The 23,473-nt window shown below is 41.2% G+C and overlaps 1 protein-coding gene across 1 annotated transcript in view; it reads right to left on the bottom strand.

Moving 5' to 3' along the window:
• Positions 1–2,779: 2,779 nt before the first annotated feature.
• ttc7a (tetratricopeptide repeat domain 7A) overlaps positions 2,780–23,473 on the bottom strand; it is a 55,846-nt gene continuing 35,152 nt past the window's right edge. The window contains exons 18-21 of the mRNA XM_042502243.2: positions 23,287–23,399; positions 22,600–22,734; positions 19,501–19,703; positions 2,780–5,373 (exon numbers count right to left, since the gene is read on the bottom strand). Coding sequence (XP_042358177.2) covers positions 5,155–5,373; positions 19,501–19,703; positions 22,600–22,734; positions 23,287–23,399 — 670 coding nt within the window. The 3' untranslated portion in view covers positions 2,780–5,154. The remainder of the gene's footprint in view (positions 5,374–19,500; positions 19,704–22,599; positions 22,735–23,286; positions 23,400–23,473) is intronic.

The raw sequence follows: 23,473 nt of genomic DNA, 5'->3' as shown, positions 1-23,473 counted from the left end.
CAAGAACAAAAAGTGATTTCCAAAAATGTCATTTTATTCTTTCAGCCACCAGTAGAAATTTAATTCCTGGATTTCATGGTGATGCATTTGTATTATAGCATGTATTAAGTTAGATAAGATGTCGTAGCCATAAACAGCAGCTATAGATTATGTGAAGTTAAAGGTCCAGTGTAGGGCAGTGATGTCCAACTTGTTTTGCCTGAGGGCCACTTTGGCAAAATAATGGGAGGCGGGGGGCCGGTCACAGCTGCCCTGCACAGGTAGGGTGTACACAAGAGCATTTCTATGATTTGAGGACAGTAGGAGCTTGCATGGACCTCTGTTTCGGGGTCTGGGGCTCCTCCCGCTGAAGTTTTTTTGATAATGCACTATTTTAATGCTGTTTTTTTAAAAAATGAATAAAAGTATTTTCCTGGTGAAGGGGGGGGGGACTGGCACCCTAATGAGGGCCAGACTTTGCCTTGCCTCTCCCATATGTCAATTTAGGCATATGGGAGATAGTTTCAGTTTTGCAACCTCACAGCTTGATGCTAACCGAATCCTACACACCTTTAAGTCATGCCGTGTGGGATGGGTTCACCATGTTCCTGGGATCACACTGTTATTGTGCCTGCTACAGTGGGAAAGCGACGGTATTTGGACGAACTAATCATGATAATCAACATGAGAGCCATATGACTTGGCAGCCCAAGGCTGGATTACAGACCCCGATGCAATACCTCCACTCACATACCAATGCCCCCGTAAAATATCTTGTTTTGGACTTTAGCAACAGAGATAGCACAGTGCAATCCCAGGAACATGGTTGACCCATCCCACATGGCATGACTTTACTTCAAATTCCTCATAAACAGGGTCAGCAGGTCTATAAAATGACTGTGAAATCTTTGGTAAACAAGAATTGATATTTTGACATGACTTGAAGTATTTCTGAGAATGTGCTGTGTTTTTCCTGACCTTTCGGCAGTTCTCACACCCTCATGAATGCTTCCTTTCATCAACATGTGCTTTGAACTCCGCTGGAACACATTTGCCCCTTGGGGCATGAACTATGTATACGTCTACTGTAGTGTGTCATTTTATTTATAAATGAGATTACGGAAACACATCTGATCCTCATAACCTCCATCACACCCCTCACCCAGCCATGACTCCCTGGCCTTGTTTGGACATCACAATGATGGTTTATGGTTTCCTTCTTGGCGCCCTGCACCGACACCACCCAGCCCATGCCCTCCATATGCCCCTGCAGGACTGGCATCAACACACACCACTGCGACCTGAATACCAGGCCCACACACACACACACACACACACACACACACACACACACACACACACACACACACACACACACACACACACACACACACAATATGGTCACTACCCTTGATCGTCACTTCGTTATTGGTCATTATTCTATCCAATATGGCTGTGACTTATTTGACAAAGCTGTGTGTGGAGGTTGTGTGTGTGTCTCAGGCAGCCATTAAAGTACAGTAAGTACTGAACACTTGACACCAGTTGCTGCCAACCCTCATATCATACACAGACAATGTTGTGATGCTCCGGCGTAACCAGAGCGACACACCTGGGTGCTCTGACATCACGATGACGCAGGCGCACAAACACAATAAGATTAGCTCATTGATCCCAGGTGTATATACTGTATATATTTATGTGTGTGTGTGTGTGTGTATGTGTGTGTGTGTGGTGACGCTCGGTCCAGTGAAAAGAGCTTCCTCTTGTCATTCTGAGAGGCTTTGCAGCAGGCTGCTTCCTCCATTAATCTGTCTCCTTTTACTAGAGCTGTCAAGACCGTGGCATGTGTGTGCGCGCACGAGTGTATTCAAGCATTTGTACTGTACCGCACAATGTGTTCATGTGTCTCTCATTGTCAGTGTGTGTGTGTGTGTGTATTAGTGCATGTGTGAGCACACCATGTAATATTTCACTCCTTACCCACAGGGATTAGACCATTCATCTCCCGAAGCCCCTGTGTAGGTGTCACACACAGCGCTAATGAGGAGAGGATGGAACAAGGGAGAGCCGGTGAGCAAGGAGGGAAAAAGTAAAAATAGATTTTTTTTTTCGGACGGCAGAAAAGAGGCGACAGTGATCGATAATTCCTGCATGGAAATCGAAGTATTGACAAATGGGAGGGATTTTTTTAAATGCCTGGAGCGACAGGGACGTGGGCGACTGTGGAGTTTAAGGAAAAGACAGAGAAGGTAGGGATTAGTGTTTGTAGCCCTGCAGGGATAGAAAGGGTTAAGAACTGGGGCTTTTGCTGGGAGCAAAGACTCTTCCCATAACACAAATCAATTTACACCATCCTGAGACATTGATTATAGCTGGCTCATACCTCACATGGTAACAGCAGACATCAAACAGACACTGTCAAGCCTGTAAAACCACACAACGGGGGCATTATCTGCCGAGTGTGTGTGTCTGTGTGAGTGTTGTTCAGCAGACCAGATATCTCTCTGCTTCCCCAGTTACTCAAACAAGGGGATGGCTGCTAGGCAACCAAGCCACATCACATCACATCAGGCAAGCCGGGAGAGAGCGAGAGACATCGAGAGAGAGAGAGAGAGAGAGAGAGAGAGAGAGAGAGAGAGAGAGAGAGAGAGAGAGAGGAGGAGGCAGAAAAGTGTGCTGGCAGTATTACATAAGCCGGCAGCCCAGTCCCACTGCTCACATTAATGTGGTTAGGCACTCGGAAGTGATGTCCATTAGTCACAAGTGACAAGGCAGGTGAAGACGCGGCATCCAGCAGTGATTTTTAAAAGCCATTGTTGTTTATAATGGAGAGCATTACGAACAGATGAGTCAAAAAGGAATAACATACACACACACACACACACACACACACATTATGAGTGTATGAGTCGCCTACTGTACCGAACAAACAGAATAGGGACTGATAACACCCCAGAGGGATGGTTTAAAACAAACACACATGAGTGAAGATACATAAAATGAAGACATACTGCATGCACAAACAGGCTTACACATAAAACAACGACATATGGAGTGATATTGTCCCTGCTCGAAAATATATGAGCTCTTATTTGAAGATGAGACAGTGGGGGTGTTTGTGTGTGTGTACATGAAAGCTGCGTCAATCAACATGATCATCAAAAATACATCAAGGGCTAAAATAAAGATGAAGTGGAGCTGCTGTTGTGACTGACAATAGCATATATATATATATATATATATATATATATATATATATATATATATATATATATATATAGAGAGAGAGAGAGAGAGATAGGTATATATATATATATATATATAATCTTTGTGTCTGCATAACATTCTATGTTGTCAGGATGCAACCAGCACATCTCTGCTATTTATGAACCATTAAATTGCTATCACATCATTCTGATTATTACAAATATTACTCATTTGTCACAAAATTGCAAAAGAGCTATTACTTACGACTTATAACTCCATAGGAGATGTACATTGTTACAGTACTTACATCACAACATTATTCTATCTATACAGTACATCACTATGACATCTGAATGCCCCTGTTGCTTTTTCTGCACAAACAGTATTGTTGTTCAATATTAATGTCATTGTTTTTGTGTAAATACATGAAGAAAAAAAAAAGTAATTTTCTGCGATTTTTCAACTGATAATTTGTTAACAGTGAATAATGGATGCTAGGACTGCTCATATATAGTATTTGGACAATAAGATTGATAATTGAGAGAATGACAATGAAATTCACAGAGACTGACAACAAACATTAAATAAATACTTGTTAAAGGAATGCCTTCAAATTTGGAAAATACACTTCAGTCACTTTCTTGCTGAAAGTTGTGTAAAAAGATTGATACCACATTCATATCTGCTCTCTAAATATGAAGCTAAATCCAGAGGTAATTATGTTAGCTTAGCGTAAAGACTGGAAATGGGGAAACAGCTAGCCTGGCTATGTCTAAATAATACAAGAGATCTGCATACCGTAACAATGGTATTTGTGGCCCAAAGTCAGTGATGACTTTTTAAAATAACAACGTAGCGTAGTGTATTAGTAGCCTATGTGTGGCATACTACGCTAGTGACGTTAGATTAGTAACAAAGGAAAGTACTTATTCAAAGCCAGACCATGCTTTTTCTAAACCTAAACACAAAGTTTTCAAGTAAACTTTGATCATTTCATTGCTTACAGGAAATGTTTAAAACTGCATTATGACGATGATATATGTCGTTTCGGAAGTGGGTGGAAATGGACCTTTTATTTGTGAGAAAGTCTTGATTGGAACCCCTGTTATCACCCTCTGTCTTAGACGCTAAACTAAAGTTTGGGTAACATTCTCCATGAACGCCAAAGAACCTTAAAAATGTTTTGTTGTCGTTAACATATCATATAACAATCTAAATCTCAATCTCAAGCCTTAATAACATCCTGAAAACATTTTCTGATGTTGCTTTAAAAAGTGTTTTTCCTTTGTTCTCATGTAAAATTGTGGGAACATTTCATAAAAGGGCATTCTATGATCTGTCACTTCTCAACATCAACAAAACATTACCAGAAGGTAAAGTTAAAACTTTATGTCTTGGTTGGCATTTGACCTTACAGGAAGATTATTTAAAATGATAAACATCCTGAATAGAGTCTTTGAAAATTACATCAAAATATTTCTTTGAAACATTATTACAACTTGGAGGTAATGTCTGCTAGTGTTGTGGGAACGTTCCCTGCTAACTGGGCAGCATGTCTCGAAAGCAGAAAAAAAAATTGTTGGAAACAGAATATACAGAACAGTTTTTTGAGTTTTTTGCTGACGGAGATTACTTTTACATATGTTTATCTCACTGTTTGAAACTTTGACCATGTATAACATGAACATCTGATATTGTAACATTTTCTATATTTGACAGAAAATCAGGAAAAGTATAATAGGCTGGCTGTTACATTATATTTAACTGGCAGATATGAGTGGTATTGATCTTCTCATCAAGTTTTTGGCAAGAAAGCTAAGAGCCCAAAATGTCAAACTTTTCATTCAAGGAATATTTTGTCCCCCCAGCACTACTTTTAAATGTATCTGCATTAGTGTATAATTATCCAACAACAGGTCATTTCCTTAACCCTATAACCCAAACCTCCACCCCAGCCCTGGCCCCTCAAAGCTCCCTGGGGATGATGGTGAAGGGGCGGATGGGGCAGGAAGCTTCCAGCTCAAGGGCAGTCAAGAAGCAGTCAGGGGCCTGGCTGGCTTCCCGAGACTGCAGGGCCTCGCCCAGGCCGCTCCATGCCTCATGGGAGGTACTGTGGACCTGAACAGCATCACGGAGGACCTTCTCTCCGAGGTGGACACGCCCGGTTTTCACCAGCAGCCGCCCCTGGATGGACAGAAGGATAAAAGGGGGAAATATAAGAAATTTAGGTTTGTAAGTAACTACAAAAAAGTCAGTAAGTAGATGACCGAAATGGAACAAAGTGGTTCAATCCACTTGCTGATAGACCCATTTCTGAGCTAAAAGTTGACCTGTGGCGTGCTCTCGTTTTCACAATACATAACGGTAATATTGCATTTAACTTCAGTAACTCCTCCCTGATGTTTTTTTTTCATCCTAAATGTCTACCATTAAAACATTTTTCATAGCATGATAAGCTCAAGTAAGCAGATGGTGGCTTTTTGCAGAAAAAAAAAAAAGCCAAATCTTGGATTATAATGCCTGCTGTCCTGTGCACTGGAAAAAAAGGAAAAAATGCAGCAACAACAGCCAACTGTACTACACTTTACTAGAGTCATATTTAACTGGGATTGTACAACTGAAGGGAGAAAATCCACAAATCGTGAGATTAGGAGCAGTTGTCTGCTGAGAGATGATGTTGGGAGTTGTGCACACAGACACGCTCACAGTAATGAAAGCTGATGCTGTGTTTAACCTGTTCAAGTTGGAGGACAGACTGCTGGTCAAAGGGAACATTTAAGTGCAATCTAATTATTTAGAAGTATAAACTGCATCATTGCATAACCAACATTTGCTGATCACCAGCAGCTAGCTTAACATTAGCAATGGTAACTGCACATAGTCAGACTCCTAGGAAGAGTGGCAGGCTTTGAAGCAAATTTTTGTAGTGGCTAAACAGTGGAAAAGCAACTACCCAGTCCATTACGTAATGTCATTGGGCCCAAAAATACTTTTTTTTGTAACCCTTTTATTGTGAAAGAGACATCTTAAATTAGTGGACACATTTTTGAACTTCAAAACCCTGTGAAATGACTTTCACTATCAGAATTGGAAAGTCTGGAAGACCTGCACAGTTGATTGATTTTATCCCCATTCAAGTTAGCAAAGTGCTAAACTGGAAGTAGCTGGAAGTCTCTTGGGCATCTGCTGTATTGGCCACACAGTGCGGAAGCACTGCCAATCAACTGCGTAGTTTTATATATGGCAGCTGAACTTTTTTGGCTTCATATTTCAGTGAGCTACTTGTATAAAAATAAATGGGGGCCTGCCTCCAATAGGCTACTGTATCCAGTTCTCTTAATACGTCCATGGTTCCAAAACCCTCCAAGTTTGAATGAGACAAAACAATTCTAAAATGTAGGTTTACTAGTGGCTAACATTGGCAAGCCAGCTAAAACACACAAACATGTAAATAAGACAACTTTGTAGCTAACAAGCTAACAAGTAGCTACCAGACCAGTCTGTCCAATGCAGAGAGACCAAACTGATATCAGTGATTCATCAGTCTCTCAGTAAGAAAGTGAAAAAGCTGACACCCCTGTCAAAGTCGAAATGTGATGTATTAATTGAATTCCAAATTATAATGCCTTACACTACTCATTACTAACGAATGTAGCAGTGCCTAACACTGCTCATTACCAATCTTAAGAAAGTTTCTTACATATTAGAATGACTGAACTCTAGCTATATTGGAAGGCTGAAAAACTACTAAAATTGTATAAAAACGCTTGGAAATAATGAGTTTATTGCCCAAAACATTCAAAGACAGTGGCATGTTCCTTAAAAGGACACGTTATTCCAAAGTCTTCATTTGCAGTGGCGTGCTAGGCGATTACAACTTGCCCAGGGCTCTGCCAGGGAAAGTGGTGGGTATGCATGCAATCTCTACACTTGCTGATTTTATAGTGTATGAATGTACAGTACTGTATATATGTTGTTTAAAAAGCTACGAAAGAAAGCAACAAGAAGTGTGTCACTGGCACTATCATGTAAACAGTTTGGAAATGTGAGTTGGATAAATGCTTGTTAAAGCTGATGTGTAAGAAAAATAAGTGTCGCTATGAGGGTGTGTGCGTGTGTGTGAAGGAGTATATAGTATGCAAGACAGAGAAGGAAATCATGGATGATATCTGCTGTCACCGCGTTAAAGGTCGTGCAGAACTTTGTGTGAATGTGAAAGACTGTTGTGTCTCTTCGGAGCTCAGCTCAGTTGGGGTGCGGTGTGTTAGAGAGCCCGGCAGAAGAGGCTGTCACGCAACTGACCAACAGCATGGAGTCAAACCCCCCCCCACACACACACACGTATACAAGCAATAGTGTCACATGCACACTCAAGGTGACAACAGGCAGCCTCTCTTGCACTATATCATCCTCTCCCTTACTTTGACTATCTGTATCACACACACACACACACACACACACACACACACACACACACACACACACACACACACACACTGAGCTGGCCTGAGGTCAGACAGACGAGTCTTGTTATGCAGTCTCTGCTCACAAGCTCCAGATTAATTGGGCTGAAATTCACATAGCTGTCTAGGGGCTCTGATGCAACTTTCAATAAAAGCACACACACACAGCACACACACACACACACACACACAATATCACTCCGTTCTCCTTTTCCTCACTGCTGCTGTCAGGAAAACACAGAGGAAGATGGATTGAAACTCTTGGGTACGGAGAAAACCTGTCACAGGATGTGCAAACAGGGTTGCCAGCTTGTGTGTGTGCATCTATATGAGTGTGCATGCATGATAGTGTGTGGGTGTATGCTCGAGGAGGATGATGTATTCCTTGCCGCCGGTTTGGCCACTAGCTTCCACATCTTACTGTCTGTGCTCTTGTCTCCAGACTCACAGGGGTTACATTGTTCCAACATTTCTAGCATAAACAAGCCAGCTACTGGGATAACACAAACACACACCAACACTCCCACCCTTCCATCTGTGCCACATGTCAGTTATGCTGGTAACTATGGAAAAGTTGATCCTTCTAGGCCAGCAGCTCAATCAAATAAACACTACCGTACACTATGGTCTGATTGAAACAGAGGAGAGGCCCAACAAGACAAGCTGACAGGAAGGCACACACACTCACCAGTGGCTGTCTGTAAATTGCTAAAAGGAAGAGTTCAACACTGTCTTTTTGAGAATGAAATTGAAAGAATGATATTTATCTCACATCTGTGCATTAAGTACAAAGCTTGCTAAAGGACATGGTTAGCCTAGCTTAGTATTGGGGAGACAGCCAGCCTTGTTCTTGTCTTAAACAATATTATCTTGTTTATTTTTTACATGAACAAAGATGTAAAAAGGAAAATTTGTGATTCAGCAGAAGTTATACATTGAAGCAATTTCTTGACAAACCAGAGTTCATCCACCATCCAAAAAGGCTACTCTCATTTAGGGTCTCTGACTATAATGTAGGTTGTGTGACTTTCAGTGGTCTGTATGTATGGCTCGGATGTACTGTATAGGTTTTGGTTTTAGCTTGGTCACACCAGCATTTAAAATGGCAAAATTATTAGCAACATACGAAATTCCAATGGAATCACTACAATAACTGGATTCACTTGTTGGGACTAAGCATTAGCAATTCTTTTTTAGTGACTTTGTTTAGTGATAATTGTTACACCTTATATTCACCACTTTAACCAAAAGTAATCTGTCTCTGTCTCGGCCACACTGACATTTAAAGTAATTAAATGCCTGAATATCCGAAATGGAGGAAGCTGTCGTAGCTTCGCTGTGTTCTACCATTGCGTTTTATTTCACCTCATCTGTCAAAGTATAACCTCCCCACCAAAGAGATATGGCTAACAGACAGATATAACACAGTAGTCGACAGTACAAATATGTCTTTTAAATGAACTGGATCAACTTATTATCCTTTTAGTGATCAAGCTGATGAGTGAGCAATTGGTGGAACCATTAGCTTGTTTCCCTCTTCAGTTAAATAACTGAATCAGATGATCATTCCTGTAAACAAAAGGGAGTAAACAGCACTGTATGGAGAAAATAGAAAGAAGCTCAGGGAGCTTTTGTGACTAACTCGGGGTGGACTGCCCATTGTTCCGACAGCCTATAATTCTGAAGACCCAATAGTCCAATAAATAAATGATCCACTGAGGAAAAAGAGGATGTGTCCAAAGGCCCATTATGCCAAAACAACTGTGCATTACTCCTAAGAATTTTTTTCTCAGCAAACAGACAACAAAGCACATGGTTCACTGTCATGCTGAATGACATCATAGGACCTTTCTACTAAGTTAAAGACATGGCCCGGCCTTCTCTGCACTCTGCTTCTGATTGGCTTGTACTCGTTGCCTTCAGTTGGTTGGGTTTAAGCACGAGGACTGATTTTGGTCTGGGTAAGGGTAAGAACACCAGGGTAAAGATCAGGTAGGTCCAGCGATGTCTCTCTGCATAGTAATTAGCCATGTGCTTTGGTCTGAGAGAGTGCTATTGGAGAAAAGGTCCTTCCAAGCAATGAACATTTGTTTTCAGGATACTGGGATGTTGGACTGGCCCTTTAGTCTGATTGGATTATAGGGGCCTCAAAATTATGAGTTGTCAGAACAATGACATGTTCTAATTTGTCCTGGTGTTGTGCTAGCCCTCTCACTGTCAGCAGTTAGTATGTCACTAATTTTCAAGAATGGAATATTCCGTGGCGATATGCAGATTTCTCTCACTGTGTTTGGTAAGACAAGGCCTTTCTTGTGGTAAGACTGGGAAAGGGTTTGCATTTTTTTTATTTGCATCTGCACACAAAGTTGTTGCATTTTTGTTTGTGTAGCGGCAAAATAAACTAAATATAACATGTAAGTACACTTTAGAGGTTTTAGTTAGATGGTTTTTTTTCATTTTGGATGAAGCCTGGTTAGTGCCCTGCCTCCAGTCTTTATGCTAAACTTGGATAACAGTGTCCTGGTTTTAGCTCAGTATCTAACCCCATTGATCTTCTTATCTCAGTCTTGGTAAAACAAGCAACTTAGCATTTTGCCAAAATGTTGAACTATTCCTATAAGTTTGACAGAAAAGGGTATTAGAGAACGTTGAACAAGAACTGAAAATGAGTAGGAATGAAAAAGTAGGGAGAAAAATGTCCAAGGGAGTGAGCTGATAGGAGAAGTGAGTGACCAAATGTGTGCTCAAGAACATTTAGTTTGCTACCAAGTGATTCTGGCAATGCACTGATAAAACTGGTATCTATTGGTTTTTCTTTAATTACTCTCAGCCATCTGTCTCCAGTTTTACCTTAGCTGATCCCATGGTGCTTGGCAGCGCAGGTTTGTTTCTTGTCGTGCCATTAAAGCACAACTGAGCTGAGCTGAGCCAAACTGAGCGAGTGGGCAGTGGTGTTTTCATCCATCTTTCAAGCTACATTTAAGCAAACTTTTGAAATGCTGCAAACAATACACAACGTTTAATTAAGCGTATTTCCATCAGCTAGATTGAGGGGACTGAGAAAAGCTTCTTGAATGTCACAAACAAACACACCCAACAGAGATCTGATTATGGAATTGATTAGCATTGGGGAAATGAGTTTTTGTTCTTCAGTATCAGCTGATATTATTCATATTTCATACTGTGCAAAGACAAAAAGGACTACTTTGTAATATACAAACGTACCAACTACAGCTAAGCAGTAACCACAGAGATTTATTTATGGGAAAAATATTTATTGGATAACTTCTTTATGACTAAAAACTTTTTTCTGCCTGAAGTCAGAATAAAAACTTTTCATTATAGTTTGCATTATTTAATACTTGGATGCAAATCCAGCAAATGCATAAAGGAACACACTCAAAGCTATAGCATCAGCTGTAAACAAATGTTTGAGTGGATCCAAATGTAATTAACGAGATACTGACCAAACCATTGGTTAGCTAGATACACGACATAACCACAAAATCAGTCAGTAACAAAATGGTCATATGGATTAGTTCCCAGAAATTAATGTCTTCTAGACAGTGTAGCGACAGCTGAACTCTAAATTTAGACTTGCAATCTGCTGTTTTCAGCCATGCTACTGACAGAGCTGAAGAGCTGTAGCTGTCGAGACAATTAGGACAATAAGAATAACAAGTTAGGTTTGGGTAGATGGTATAACAGTTTTAGTCCAGAGAGGGTTAAGTGTGTGCTTGGCATGGTTCAGGTCATGAGGTCCATAATCATACAATATGGCAACCAGAGGACGTTATGTCATCCAAAAGCCGTCTCTTAAACCGCTGTAGGCTAACATCTAATACACATACACAGTGTAACCCAGTGGCCCATTGCCCCGCCACTGAACCAGGTCGAGGGCCTCTACCTGAACCTATAATCCCATCAGTGGTTAAGTCTGAGCTGGCAGGGAGAGGTGAACCAAGGCTGTTGTATTTACCTCTTACCTCATATTGACTTGAACTTTCCTTTCTTATTAACCCATTCATATACCAAAACCAAATCTGTTTTTTTAGTACAAAGATACAACAAGCAGCTTATTTAGCATAGACTAAATCAGAAAACAGCTAGTCGGGCACAGTACAAACTTAACTGGAGATCTTGAGAGATGTTCTTAAGGATATTAGACTATTCATAATGTGGTTATACAACTGGAATAATAATCTTATAACATCTGTCTGACATTGTCATATATTCTTGCTCGTTCAAACTCTCCATTGAAGCTTCATGTTGTTTGTACTAAGTGCAATCTTCAAAGCCCAGACTCTATGTTTCTTCTGCCTGAAACTTAAAAAGGAAAACCTCTTAACACTTTCATTGAATCTGCTGTCTACAGTATGTTTAACCCAACAGCCAGAAAAAACTGTCGAGGATACATTGAAACTCTACAGAGAAACAACACTATGCTTAATGTGGGGTTATAAATAGGCATAAAAACTTCTTGGTTATAGATAGGAAAAGATTGTTTTGGTTTAAAATACCTGTTTTTTCAAAGCACATCACCACTGGAAACACAGCGTGGTAAAAACAACTGTTTTTCATCCCTCTATCGCCCCATGAAACACAGCTTTGTCTCAGTAAAAAAAAAAAAAACATTAAAAAAAACCCAACTACTTTTCATGCCACTATCCCCACAACAAAAAGCAGGGATGTCTCCCCTAAACTACCCCTTTTCATGCCACAATCCGGGCATGAAACAGTGATGTCTAGGTAAAAAACATTTGCTGTATGTAGCACTATCCAGCAGCGACAGTTACCTATGAAACACACATTCAGTGCGTAAAAGGCCACTGGAAACAGTTGGTCTCAAATAGTGGTCTGTAGCAAAAGAGGCATCTCACCTCGGTGACAGGCCATCCACCATCCCCTCCTTTCCTGAGGACAAAGTCATCTCATAACCGTCACTTTAGAAATGTTGATATGATATGTATGAAATGTGCCGATGTAACATATTCATGGTTTGCAGAAACGTACAATGCCAATATTTTCTTCTGGTGACTTGGCTGGTATTCTTTGTTTTTGTCAGCATATGATAAGGACCATGCTGACCTTTACATCTTAAGCATTTCCAGCATGTAACGTCAGCATGCACCTGAACGGCATGTTTACATGGCAGATAAGAGTGTGTATGTACGTATTCAGCGTGCATGAGACAAAATAAACAGCATACAATGTGTCTGGAATCGAGTTCTGCATTGCAAAGTGCATCCTTACCTTCCCTCAAATTAGAGCTGATATATAAATATACAGCAGTATAAATGCAACGCGGCACACACACACTTGTACACACTCACGTGGGAATATAGCAACAGGAAGGGGAAGAAGAGGGAATGAAAGGAAGGGGTGATAGAGGAGCCACCGGAAAGGAAAAGGAAGAAAGCAAGGAAAGAAGAGTGTGAGCGAGCGAGAAAAGCTAAACTGGGAACAATGAACAGAGAGGGGGATGGAGAGAGAAAAAAAGAGAGAGGTGTCAAAGAAAACGGAAAAAATAAGTGAGCCCAGATGAGCCATACATAGCAACGGAGGCACCAGCCAACTCCCAATCGTCTCTCTGCACCCCCGATTTTCTCACTCTCTCACACACTCCTTCCTTCTCTCTCTCTCTCTCTCTCTCCCTTTCCGTGGTTATCAGAGGTCTTGCTCAATAGAATATATTTCCCTGGTTGCTAGGCAATCCCATAAAGCGGCAAGAACGTGCAAAGTGTTATAAATAATGTATTTGCATTATCTAATCAGCTGACAACCACCCCCATCCACACAGAGAGAGGAGAGGAGAGAGAGGCAGAAAAAGACAGAGAGAGGGAGAGAGAGAGATGGGGGGCATTTGATAATTGGACTGCGATTAATTAAATGAGCAAAAGTCCTTGTCCTTGAGAGTATACATGCATATGTGAAGCGGTGTATGAATATGCTTCAGCTAGAGAGGAGGAAAAGTAAAGGGTGTGTGTTAACTGTGTGTGTGTGTGAGGCTGACTCAGAGCAGGCTCAGCTTCAGAACAGGAGGGATGAGATGTGGAGGATGTTGGGAGTGGGTCAGATTCATTTCATGCCATCGCCGGAAGCCAGGTTGGGCCGTGTTTCAGGATCAGCTACCCATCAGAACACACACACACACACACACACGCACACACCGCATGCCACACATACACACACGTCAACTATACACTTACCATAATGAGGTTAACAGCACAGACAGACAAATCTGTAAAAGCTGACATTGCTAATACTGTGATAGATGAACAAAATAGACTCCTGTGGACTAAAACAACCTGGCTGTGACATTAAACTATAAATCTGTAGGTAGCCATTAGCACAACCATATATCTTACACACACACACACACATACACACACACACACACACACACACACACACACACACACACACACACATACACACACATACAGCATGCCAACATCCTATACTGGTTCCCTTCACTACCACACCCTTATCCATCCAAAAATACTCTGAAACCAGCAGCTGACCAGAGCTGTGAGTCACTGTCTGATCACTGCATTTCTCTCTCACTCTCTCACTCCTACACACACACACACACACACACACACACACACACACACACTCAAAGACCATGTGGACATGGTTGATGCTAATATGTAGAGGTGGAGTGAGTAAAGTGGTGTGCGGTGAATAAGGGAAGATGGTGGTGGTGTTCTTATTATGAACCGCACCGCAGGGGCTGCTGAGCTTCTGTATGGCTTCCAGTTATGGGTTTCCCTTACTCACATTTCCCTTTCCTCATCTGCTGTGGCGACTGTGGAGAAAATTACGACTTCCCTCCACTCTGGTTGGCTTGGGTGATGCTGTGCATAAACCTCAGGAAAAAAATCCTTTTACTTTATTTCTTGTTCTGCTTTTACAGGGGGAAATTTAGCTGTCAGTGTCAGTCAAAATGCTCTAAAATCTAAAGGAAATTTGGATTTTCCATTGTCAACGGCCATAAAAATGACTGCTGTATTAAAAGAGAGAGCAGCAGGCTAATTTTCTAGTGGTGCACAGAGTGGTGCATATAATCTTTTTCTCCATATATTTTTTGTCTCTATCTACACTGTAAATGTTGAATAAAGACATTATGCTATAAAAATCTGAATAAAATGTTTAAAGTCTAAAGCTCTTGAGGCTTAATACTGTTTCATAATAATAATAATAGTCAAGATCTTGGGTTTTCTCTTATAGTGTGGACTTAATTTTGGGTTTTTATGTTTGTGTTTACCTTGTTATTTATGATATGTTCCTGTTTTTTTGTGGCATCACTCCTCATGGTTAATGTTTGGTTTTACTTCCTGTCTTTGTGTGTTTTCCTGCTTTTGCGTTTCCCTGATTAGTTTCACCTGTCCCTCACTAGATGTACAGTCCTAACCTGTTCTGACTGTCCCTTATGTTTTTCTGTGTCCTCTGTTGTCCCTGCCTTTGTCTGTTTCCCTCCTGCTTTCTATCGCACCTGTCTTTTATCAGTCTTGTTTGTCCTTCTCTGTTTTCAGTCCTCCCTACAAACCTGTTCTGTTTTAGTCTTGTTTGCTCCATGTTTGTGTTACCTGCTGCACCTTTGGTTGTTAGCCAGTCCCAGTTTTTCCCTCCTTTTCCCTGTGTCCACCTGCCCCAGCTGTGTCTCGTTCATGTGATTGGCTCCCTGTGTATATATATCAGTGTGTCTGCCTTTGTCTGCGGTCCTCCCTGTTGTGTCCCCCACATTTGCTGATGTCTTCACCCCTGAGTTTTTCCTTGTGATCCTTGTTGGTTTCAGTTTATTTTATTTCTGTGTTTACTTCTATTTTGGACATTTTCATCTGCCTTAAAGCTCGCTTGCTTTTTGTTTGTACACCTGTCTGCCCTTTTTGTTCTGCATGTGGGTCCTCATCTGAACGCCTATGTGACAAATAATAAGTGTCCATAAAAAATATTCCACAAAGAAAATCAGAAGGATTTCATTGTGAAGCCACAACAGGGGCACATCTTGTTTTATGTGTGGCCTGAATCACGACAAAAAAAAAGATCTTAAGGACAGTCAAGGAAAGTACAGTATGTACTTTTGCAGAATAATAGCTCAAGTGTAAGAATACCAACCAAGAATATCACCAGAATTCCCCTTAAGGCAGAGCAGAATAAATGGGCCACCGGCACACAAAGTGTCCACAGCAGATACAGTGTAAAAATAAATGCATGAATCTAGAGCCACAGAGCGGCAGCAACTGTAGGTTGTATTCTGGCAGGCTGATGCGAGCCAGAAATATGGGGAGCGATCCAAATAAAAATGTCCCACACACTGTCCCACTTAGGCTCCATCACAATGCAAAGAAGTATTTACCCTACTGTTCCATTAGCATGTCTGATATGCTGTATAATCCACAACATGTAGTACTCAAGATAGCAGTGTTTCTGTATTTGGGCTATTAGTACCTACTAAAATGTGGACTTTAATGCAGGTTCATACAAGTCAAAAAAAAGGTCCATATGTGCCAAATCCATGGTGGAAGGCACACGCACACACACACATACACACACACACACACACACACACACTTTCAGACTAAGAACACATCTGCCCTGTAAGAGACCCAGAGTATAGGACACTGCCAGCTGGCTTTGTTTCAACTTCTCACCCCCTGGGATTGGTTCTCCCACAGGCCAAATATGGAAGAGTAGCGTACCTCCGTCTACCCCAATGGGACTGCACTTCCACACACACGCAGACACACACACACATCCACATTAAAGTGCACAGTCGGAGCAAAAGCATTAGCCTTATGTGGTCACAAGGTGGCCAGCACTCAAGTCAAAGAGATATCAACCAGCACATCTATGGTCACTATGGAGACCACAGACATTGTGTGCATGTGTGGTTGTGAGCGTGTGTCCGGCATTGTCAGTGGATTTAGGAATATCCCTCTCTGGTCCTTTCACCATGACAACAGTGAGAGTTCAAAGGTCATAGCAGCTGTGGTTAATCCAGTGGATCATCTGGAAGACAGACTGGGAGAGAGCCGGAGCGAGGGAGTGGGTGGAAGTGGGCGAGAGAGGATCTCTTTAGTGCGGAAGTGAGAGAGAGAGGATCTGCTCAGATGAAAGAGATGTGGGGGAGTGATCAGGAGAGAGAAGGCGAGTCTTTGAGCCGAATTTATCATTTGTTGGTTATGGACCAAAGTCTGTTTGTTTCTATTTTGTGAAATTTGAAGTTTGCCCACAACAAATCAGCACCAGCGCCATAATGTGATAATTTGAACTATAATGACCACAATTCTGACACTGACACAGCACAGCATTGCACAAGTGACAAAAAGATTAATGATTATGAGCAGCTGCCATCGCTACTGCCAACTTGAGAGCTAATATTAACAGTTAATAGCGAGCTAGCCTAATCATTTCTGCTGAATTAAACAGGAAATATTCTAATTTTATCAGCCAACCTTTATGTTTCCCCTCAGAAAGGGATAATACTCATTACTACACACAGTGTAGCTGAGTATATGAGGCTAACTTACTCTGTAGCCTTGTGGAACTCAACTCTATTTTTTTAATGTGTTGATTATAAGCAGCTGCCATTGCTCTTGAGAGCTAATATTAGCAGCTGACAGCAAGCTAGCCTAATCATTTCTGCTGACTTACACAAGAAACATGCAAATTTAATCAGCCAACCTTTGTTTCCTCTCAGAAAGAGACAACACTTATCACTACATACAGTGTGGTTGAGTATATGAGGCTAGATTACTCTATAGTCTTTTGGAACTCAACAAATGTTTTTCCAAAAACGTAAGGATTTTGAGCAGCTGCCCATTGTTACTGCCAACTTTTTAGCTAATAGTAGCAGCTAATGGCAAGCTAGTCTAAAAATGTCTGCTGAATTACACATGTAAAATGCTAATTTTAGCTACTAATCTTGCTGTTTCTTTTCATGGGGACAAAGCCTACTTACTACTACATACAGTAGCTGAGTTTATAGGGCTGATAGCCTTTTAAAAAAACAGAACAGATTTATTCAGTTCCAAAAGAGTAATGATTATGAGCAGCTGCCATTGCTACTGTCAACTAGTATTAACAGCTATTAGCAAGCCAAACTTGTTGTTCCTGCTGAATTGCACAAGATATAAGCCAACTTTATCAGTCAACCTTTCTGTTTCCTTTCAGAAAGTGAATACCACACAGATGAGTATATGAGGATAATTTGCTATAAATGACTATAGGTACTACAGCAGAGAAAAAAGTTGAGTATAGGAGGCTAACATTCTCTGTAACCTATTAAAAAAACAGAAGAATTCAAAGTTTGTTCAGGTTCAAAAGAGTAGGCTAATGAGTGGCTGTTTTTACTTCCATATTGGAAGCTAAAATAAGCAGCTAATAGCAACACAGCTTCAGCATTTTGATTGAATTGTGTTCCGCTCTTCCAACACACCTGATTCAGCCTAATGAAGTATTGATTAGATATTGATAAAACATGCCAGGATACATTAATGCTCTGATGAAGAATCACAGATATTCCAGTTGATATTGATTCGTCAACCCTTTCAAAGCAAAGACATTGTTATCTATGTGATTTATTCATATACTTGTTTAGTATTATCCTGTTTAAAATAAGGTTAGGTATTATGGTATTGATTTTCAACATTTTTACTGCAAGCAACCACTTTTTCCATCTTTTAAGGGAAGACTACTGCGGTAGACCACTTCTTTTTCTCTGCAATATTATAGCAATGCATCACTGCCTTCCACATAACAGTGGGGTGTCATTAATTTCTAAAGATGCCAGGTTTTTAGCCTACCTGTTGAGATGCAATCACTTGGCATGGAAAGAAAGATATTTCTCGAGATGACATCATGTGAAAGTACACCTTCTTAACCAACTGGCTGTGTGTTTGTGTACTGTTTGGTGGTGTGTTTGCAGTAGTAAAATGTAACATTTACTCAAGTACTTATGTACAATTTTGAAGCACCTGTAGTTTGCATGAGTAAGTCCATTTATATTATGTTACTTCATACTTCAACTCCTTTCCATCTTAGATGCTAATTTTGTACATTTTACAATACAACACTTAGTTGATAACTTTACTTTGTGGATTCAGAATATAAATACAAAATCTAAAAATATTTTCAAAACAATATATAAATTATGATGTAATATTATAGTTGAAGCTAAGCAGCAGCATATAAAGTAAATAAAATTGTCCCAGCTTTTACCAGCTGCAACATTAAAGCGATGTAGTGGCATATTAGTGCATCATTGATCATAATTCAGTAATATAATATATATAATTCTGAAATCAGCCATTCTGCACAATGAGCACTTTTACTTTTGGTACTTTAATACTTCCTGACTTTTACTGATTGTGATTTTGAATGATGTACTTCTACTTGTAATAGAGTATTGTTACATTGTAAGTATTTAAGTAACTTATTTTCTGAGTGCTTTCTCCCCCACTGTGTTTGTGTACAGTTACGAAGACCTGACAAAATGTATAATTTTGTCCAAGTTCTGATTGAATTAAGTGGATTTAAGAACAACATTTAAATGTTTGCATTCCTACATGACTGTGTGTGTAAAGTTCTTGTGCCAAAAACATTGTAATGCAATTCAGTGAAGTCAAATAAAGCATTAAACATGTGTGCATGGATGTGTGTATGCACACACGCGGCCTGCATCTTACATCAGCGGTAATCTAATAGAGTCAAGTAATGCAATTAAAATCTGTTTGCGTATCCACGCATGTTGTGGGTGCGTCTGTATGTGCATACTCACCAATGAACACAGTGTTACATCAAATTCAATTTATCAGCCTCTAAAGCTTTCCCTGTCTCTCACCATGTGCACAAGTATGCGCTCTCCTGTGGGATGGATGGCTAGGGCCTCGTCGTACAGGCCTTTGGCTTCGTCCAGTTGGCCCCGGAGCTCAGCCAGACGGCCCCGCTGCAGCAGCACGGAGTACGAGTTGGGGAAGAGTGCGCTGGCCTCGGCTAAGCAGAACTGGGCTTCCTTTAGCCGACCGTCTGCCATGAACAACTCCCCTGGAGGAGAGGATGGGGACAGAGGAGGGAGGAAGAGGGGTGAGGATGGTGGGAGGTAGGGAGTTAGGATGTGAGAAAAAGGTGGCAAAAGAGAGAGAAAAAAGAGTGATGCGGGGAGGATGGGGCAGGATGGTAAGGGGCAGAAAAGAACAGAGAGCAAGGAAGAAGAGGGATAGGGAGGAAAAGAGGGTGAGAAAATGAAAGATGAAGAACGATGGAGAGAGGATCAGGGAGAGGGAGAAATGAGAGAAATGTATTAATCCCATCAGAAACATGTGAGAGTGACAGAGATGACTTAACTGTGAGTTCAGCGGCATGACATTAATGTAAACTGTGCAGTACTCAAATACAAACACAAAACACTACACTTGGATGGAACCCCCCACAAAACACACACACACACACACACACACACACACACACACACACACACACACACACACACACACACACACACAGACAGTGTGAAAGGGAGAGTGGGAGCAATGAAGTGTCTGGGAAGTCATGAAACTCTTGCCTAAATATGGCCATCGCATACTAACGCTGCCTGCCTTCTTTCTTTGCCGCTGGGAAGATGAGGACAAACCCCAGGCACACACACACACACACACACACACACACACACACACACACACACACACACACACACACACACACAATCACGCCTACATGCAAGTCATTGTCCAATAAGATTTGAACACAGAGCTGACCAAAGGACCCGCCCCTGGGACCTCAGCAGACCAATATCAGGACGGGATGCTGACGCAGGGAGCTGCCAGTCATCCTCCTGAGTGGACGCTGGGTCAACACCCAGAGAAACCCTGAGAAAGAAACTCTTCAGCTCTGACAGCAGTCACAGAGAGATAGTGAACTGTGTTGCATAAATACATTGTACACGCCGTCTGCTCCTGAGCGCTGTGTGAACCCATGTGTGTGTTTGGTCGCGGATGTTTAGTTTGTTTACCTGTATCTCATAGATGCACAGATGGGAAATACTTAGTGCATGCATGCTACCATGGCGAGATGAAAAAGAGCCATTTCCCAGCCTCAGGGTTCCTTTTCATAGCTACACTTCGGGGAAAAAGGATTCAGTGAATGCTTTCTGGTTATGTAAGGCCGTTTCCTGCTCCTCACCTGAGCTCTCAGAGAAAATATTTCATTTCATGCAGCCTATTTACATGTTTGAAGGTATGTGCGTGTGTGTGTTTTGGCATGGATATATACAGCTAAATGTATTTAAAGTTTTAAAGTGTTTTTTTTTTCTCCCTATGTGGCTGATGAGGAAGTCAGATTGTGAGAGGAAGTGACCGATGAGAAGAGGAATGTTGGGAAGGAGAGAGGGGGTAAAACTGGCTCGGCCCTGAGTAAAGAGACCCGACCCTGGTCACACACACACGTAATTTAGTTCAAATCAGCAGCGAGCAGATTCCATTTTGCCTGTTCTCAGCAGAGAAATAGCACAGTTCAAAGGTTGGACATAGAAAATAACCTTCGAATTACAGTAGGCCACAGGGGACTCAACCCCGCGGCCCCCCCAACCATCCCATCCTGCACTGTAACACGCTGGTATGCTGGTTGCATCACTGCCTTCGCTCGGCTGCTGTATGGATTCCCGTTCTCATGCCTCATACACTCCAGCTGAGTGGATGGATGGAGTGTTTGTTTGTGCGGAGCATCTCTGCACTCTCTCCCTTCATTTCCTGCTAACGCTCTGCTCCTGTAAACTTCCACAGGCAGACTGAGGCTGAAGGGGTGGAAGTAATAGCGGTATGCATCACTGCCATTCTGCCCTTAATAGAACAGTGGCCACGTGCATGCAGGTACGCACTCCTATAAGGTATGCACCCTTTAACAGGGCTGAAATGGTTCTACCCACTAAATTGTTAAACATGCCCTTGTATACTGTTGTTTGCAAAAGCAGAAAATGGCTGCAGTAATGACATTGAATTATGTCATTTTACACTATACACAAGTATATCATCTCTGGCCAAAATTGTTTTGTTGTACATATGTGACCCTTATTTATGCCACGGGATTTTATAGCCTTTCATTTATAGCTGACCTGAAGTAAATTTCTGTGTCTGCAGTGCTCAGAACATGATAAAATGTGTGCTCATGTTGTACTAAGTGAATAAACGATACCTCACTCCCTAGAGATTGAGATTCAACTGAGCTCGTAAGCAGGTCAGAACGCTGCGTAAGACAGTTACACAGTAGCATCTGCACAGTACAGGCTGTGTAGAGAAGATTCTCATTCAGAAGTTTCCATCTGATATTTTTATTTTAGACTGTAAAAAAAAAATGGATATAAGCACCATAACATCACCTGTTGGTTTGTGGACTCGCCATCTTGGATTTTTAGAACCAGAAGTGACCACATTTGGACCAGAGGGTGGAGATATCTCTAATACTAGCTGCTAGCTTGGATAGCATATTACATTTATACTTAAGGTTAACTGTAATAATTCTAATGTTAATCTTCACTAACAAAAAAACAGGGTTAAAACCATTAAAACAATGTACTCACTGGAAAAACTAAGCATCTGACTCCTGAGGGTCTGTTAGTAAAACCAAATGCTGAACAAGACTTTTTAGGCGATCGAAATGTTACAATTAAACTTCATAAGCAACAGTCTATGTCAATTCAATTTGAATGTGGCCATTATTATTTAAAAGGCTTAATGGCAATGAGACCCACAAAACCGTGGAATCTGATTACTTTTAATTGCCAGTTTTCAAACAAACATTTCCGCATAGTCAACTTTTTACATTGCAACTAGCTGACTTGCACCGCAGACAAGAGTGAACATAAGAATATAAAATTCTTCCAAGAGATTCCAACTCTAAGGTTTGAAAATTTGTTGTTATACGGCAGTTGTGTATGCGGATGTCTTACCAGCTTGCAGCCAAATGCGTTCCAGGGTGTTCCAGATGTAGGTGGGTCCTTGGCGTCGGATGGAGCTGAGGTCTGATACCTCAGAGAGGGCTGCTTCCAGACGAGATGCTGCAACTGACGAAGGGCTCAATGAACCTGTGAGGGAAAGAGAAGGAATAAAAAACACTTACTTTTAGAGCTAAAAATGACTGTTTGGTTTTTTTTAGGTTACTTGAATAGATTACAAATAATGAACAATAAAAACAACATTTTGTTGTAAAAACACTCAAAATCTATTCAAAAGCCTCAAAACATGACAATATGAATCATAAAATAAAACATTTGCCATCAGAAAATAATATAATGACAGTAGACAGCCATTCTGAGAAAAACAAACATTAATTATCTGCTCATTTTCAGAACATCAATAGATATCCTGTGGCTGAATGGCAAGTGAACAGATCCTTGACCCCGCTAGAAACACAGGTGTTAAGGTGAGTCGGATCACTGATATTTAATATTTCAGGCAAACATAGTTTCAATCCACAACAGGTCAGATGCTGACCCACACACTAATTTTCATTTACACAACACCAGAGAAAATGGAGGAGGTGTTTAACTTAAAATAATCGATTCAGCATGTTGAAATCCAAACATGTACAGTGACAGCTGCTTATTAGAAAGACTTTAACCAGGGAGAGAGCAGACCAGTGGAGGCGTCCTGGAAGTCAGGCAGGGTGAGGTGGATAGAGGGTTTCCTGGCTCCGGGGCTGACCTCTGCCCTCTCGGCCATTGGTATACTGCTACTGTCATCTGTCTCACTGCAACACACACACAAACAGTGCAGCACAAACATGATGAACAAACACACGCACGAGCACTGATGCACACACTG

Source organism: Plectropomus leopardus, chromosome 13, assembly GCF_026936395.1.
Source record: "Plectropomus leopardus strain MGB_pleo_1.0 chromosome 13, ASM2693639v1, whole genome shotgun sequence".
Taxonomy (NCBI): domain Eukaryota; kingdom Metazoa; phylum Chordata; class Actinopteri; order Perciformes; family Serranidae; genus Plectropomus; species Plectropomus leopardus.
Note: the sequence above shows the minus strand (reverse complement) of the source record. Positions and strands in the feature narration are given on the sequence as shown.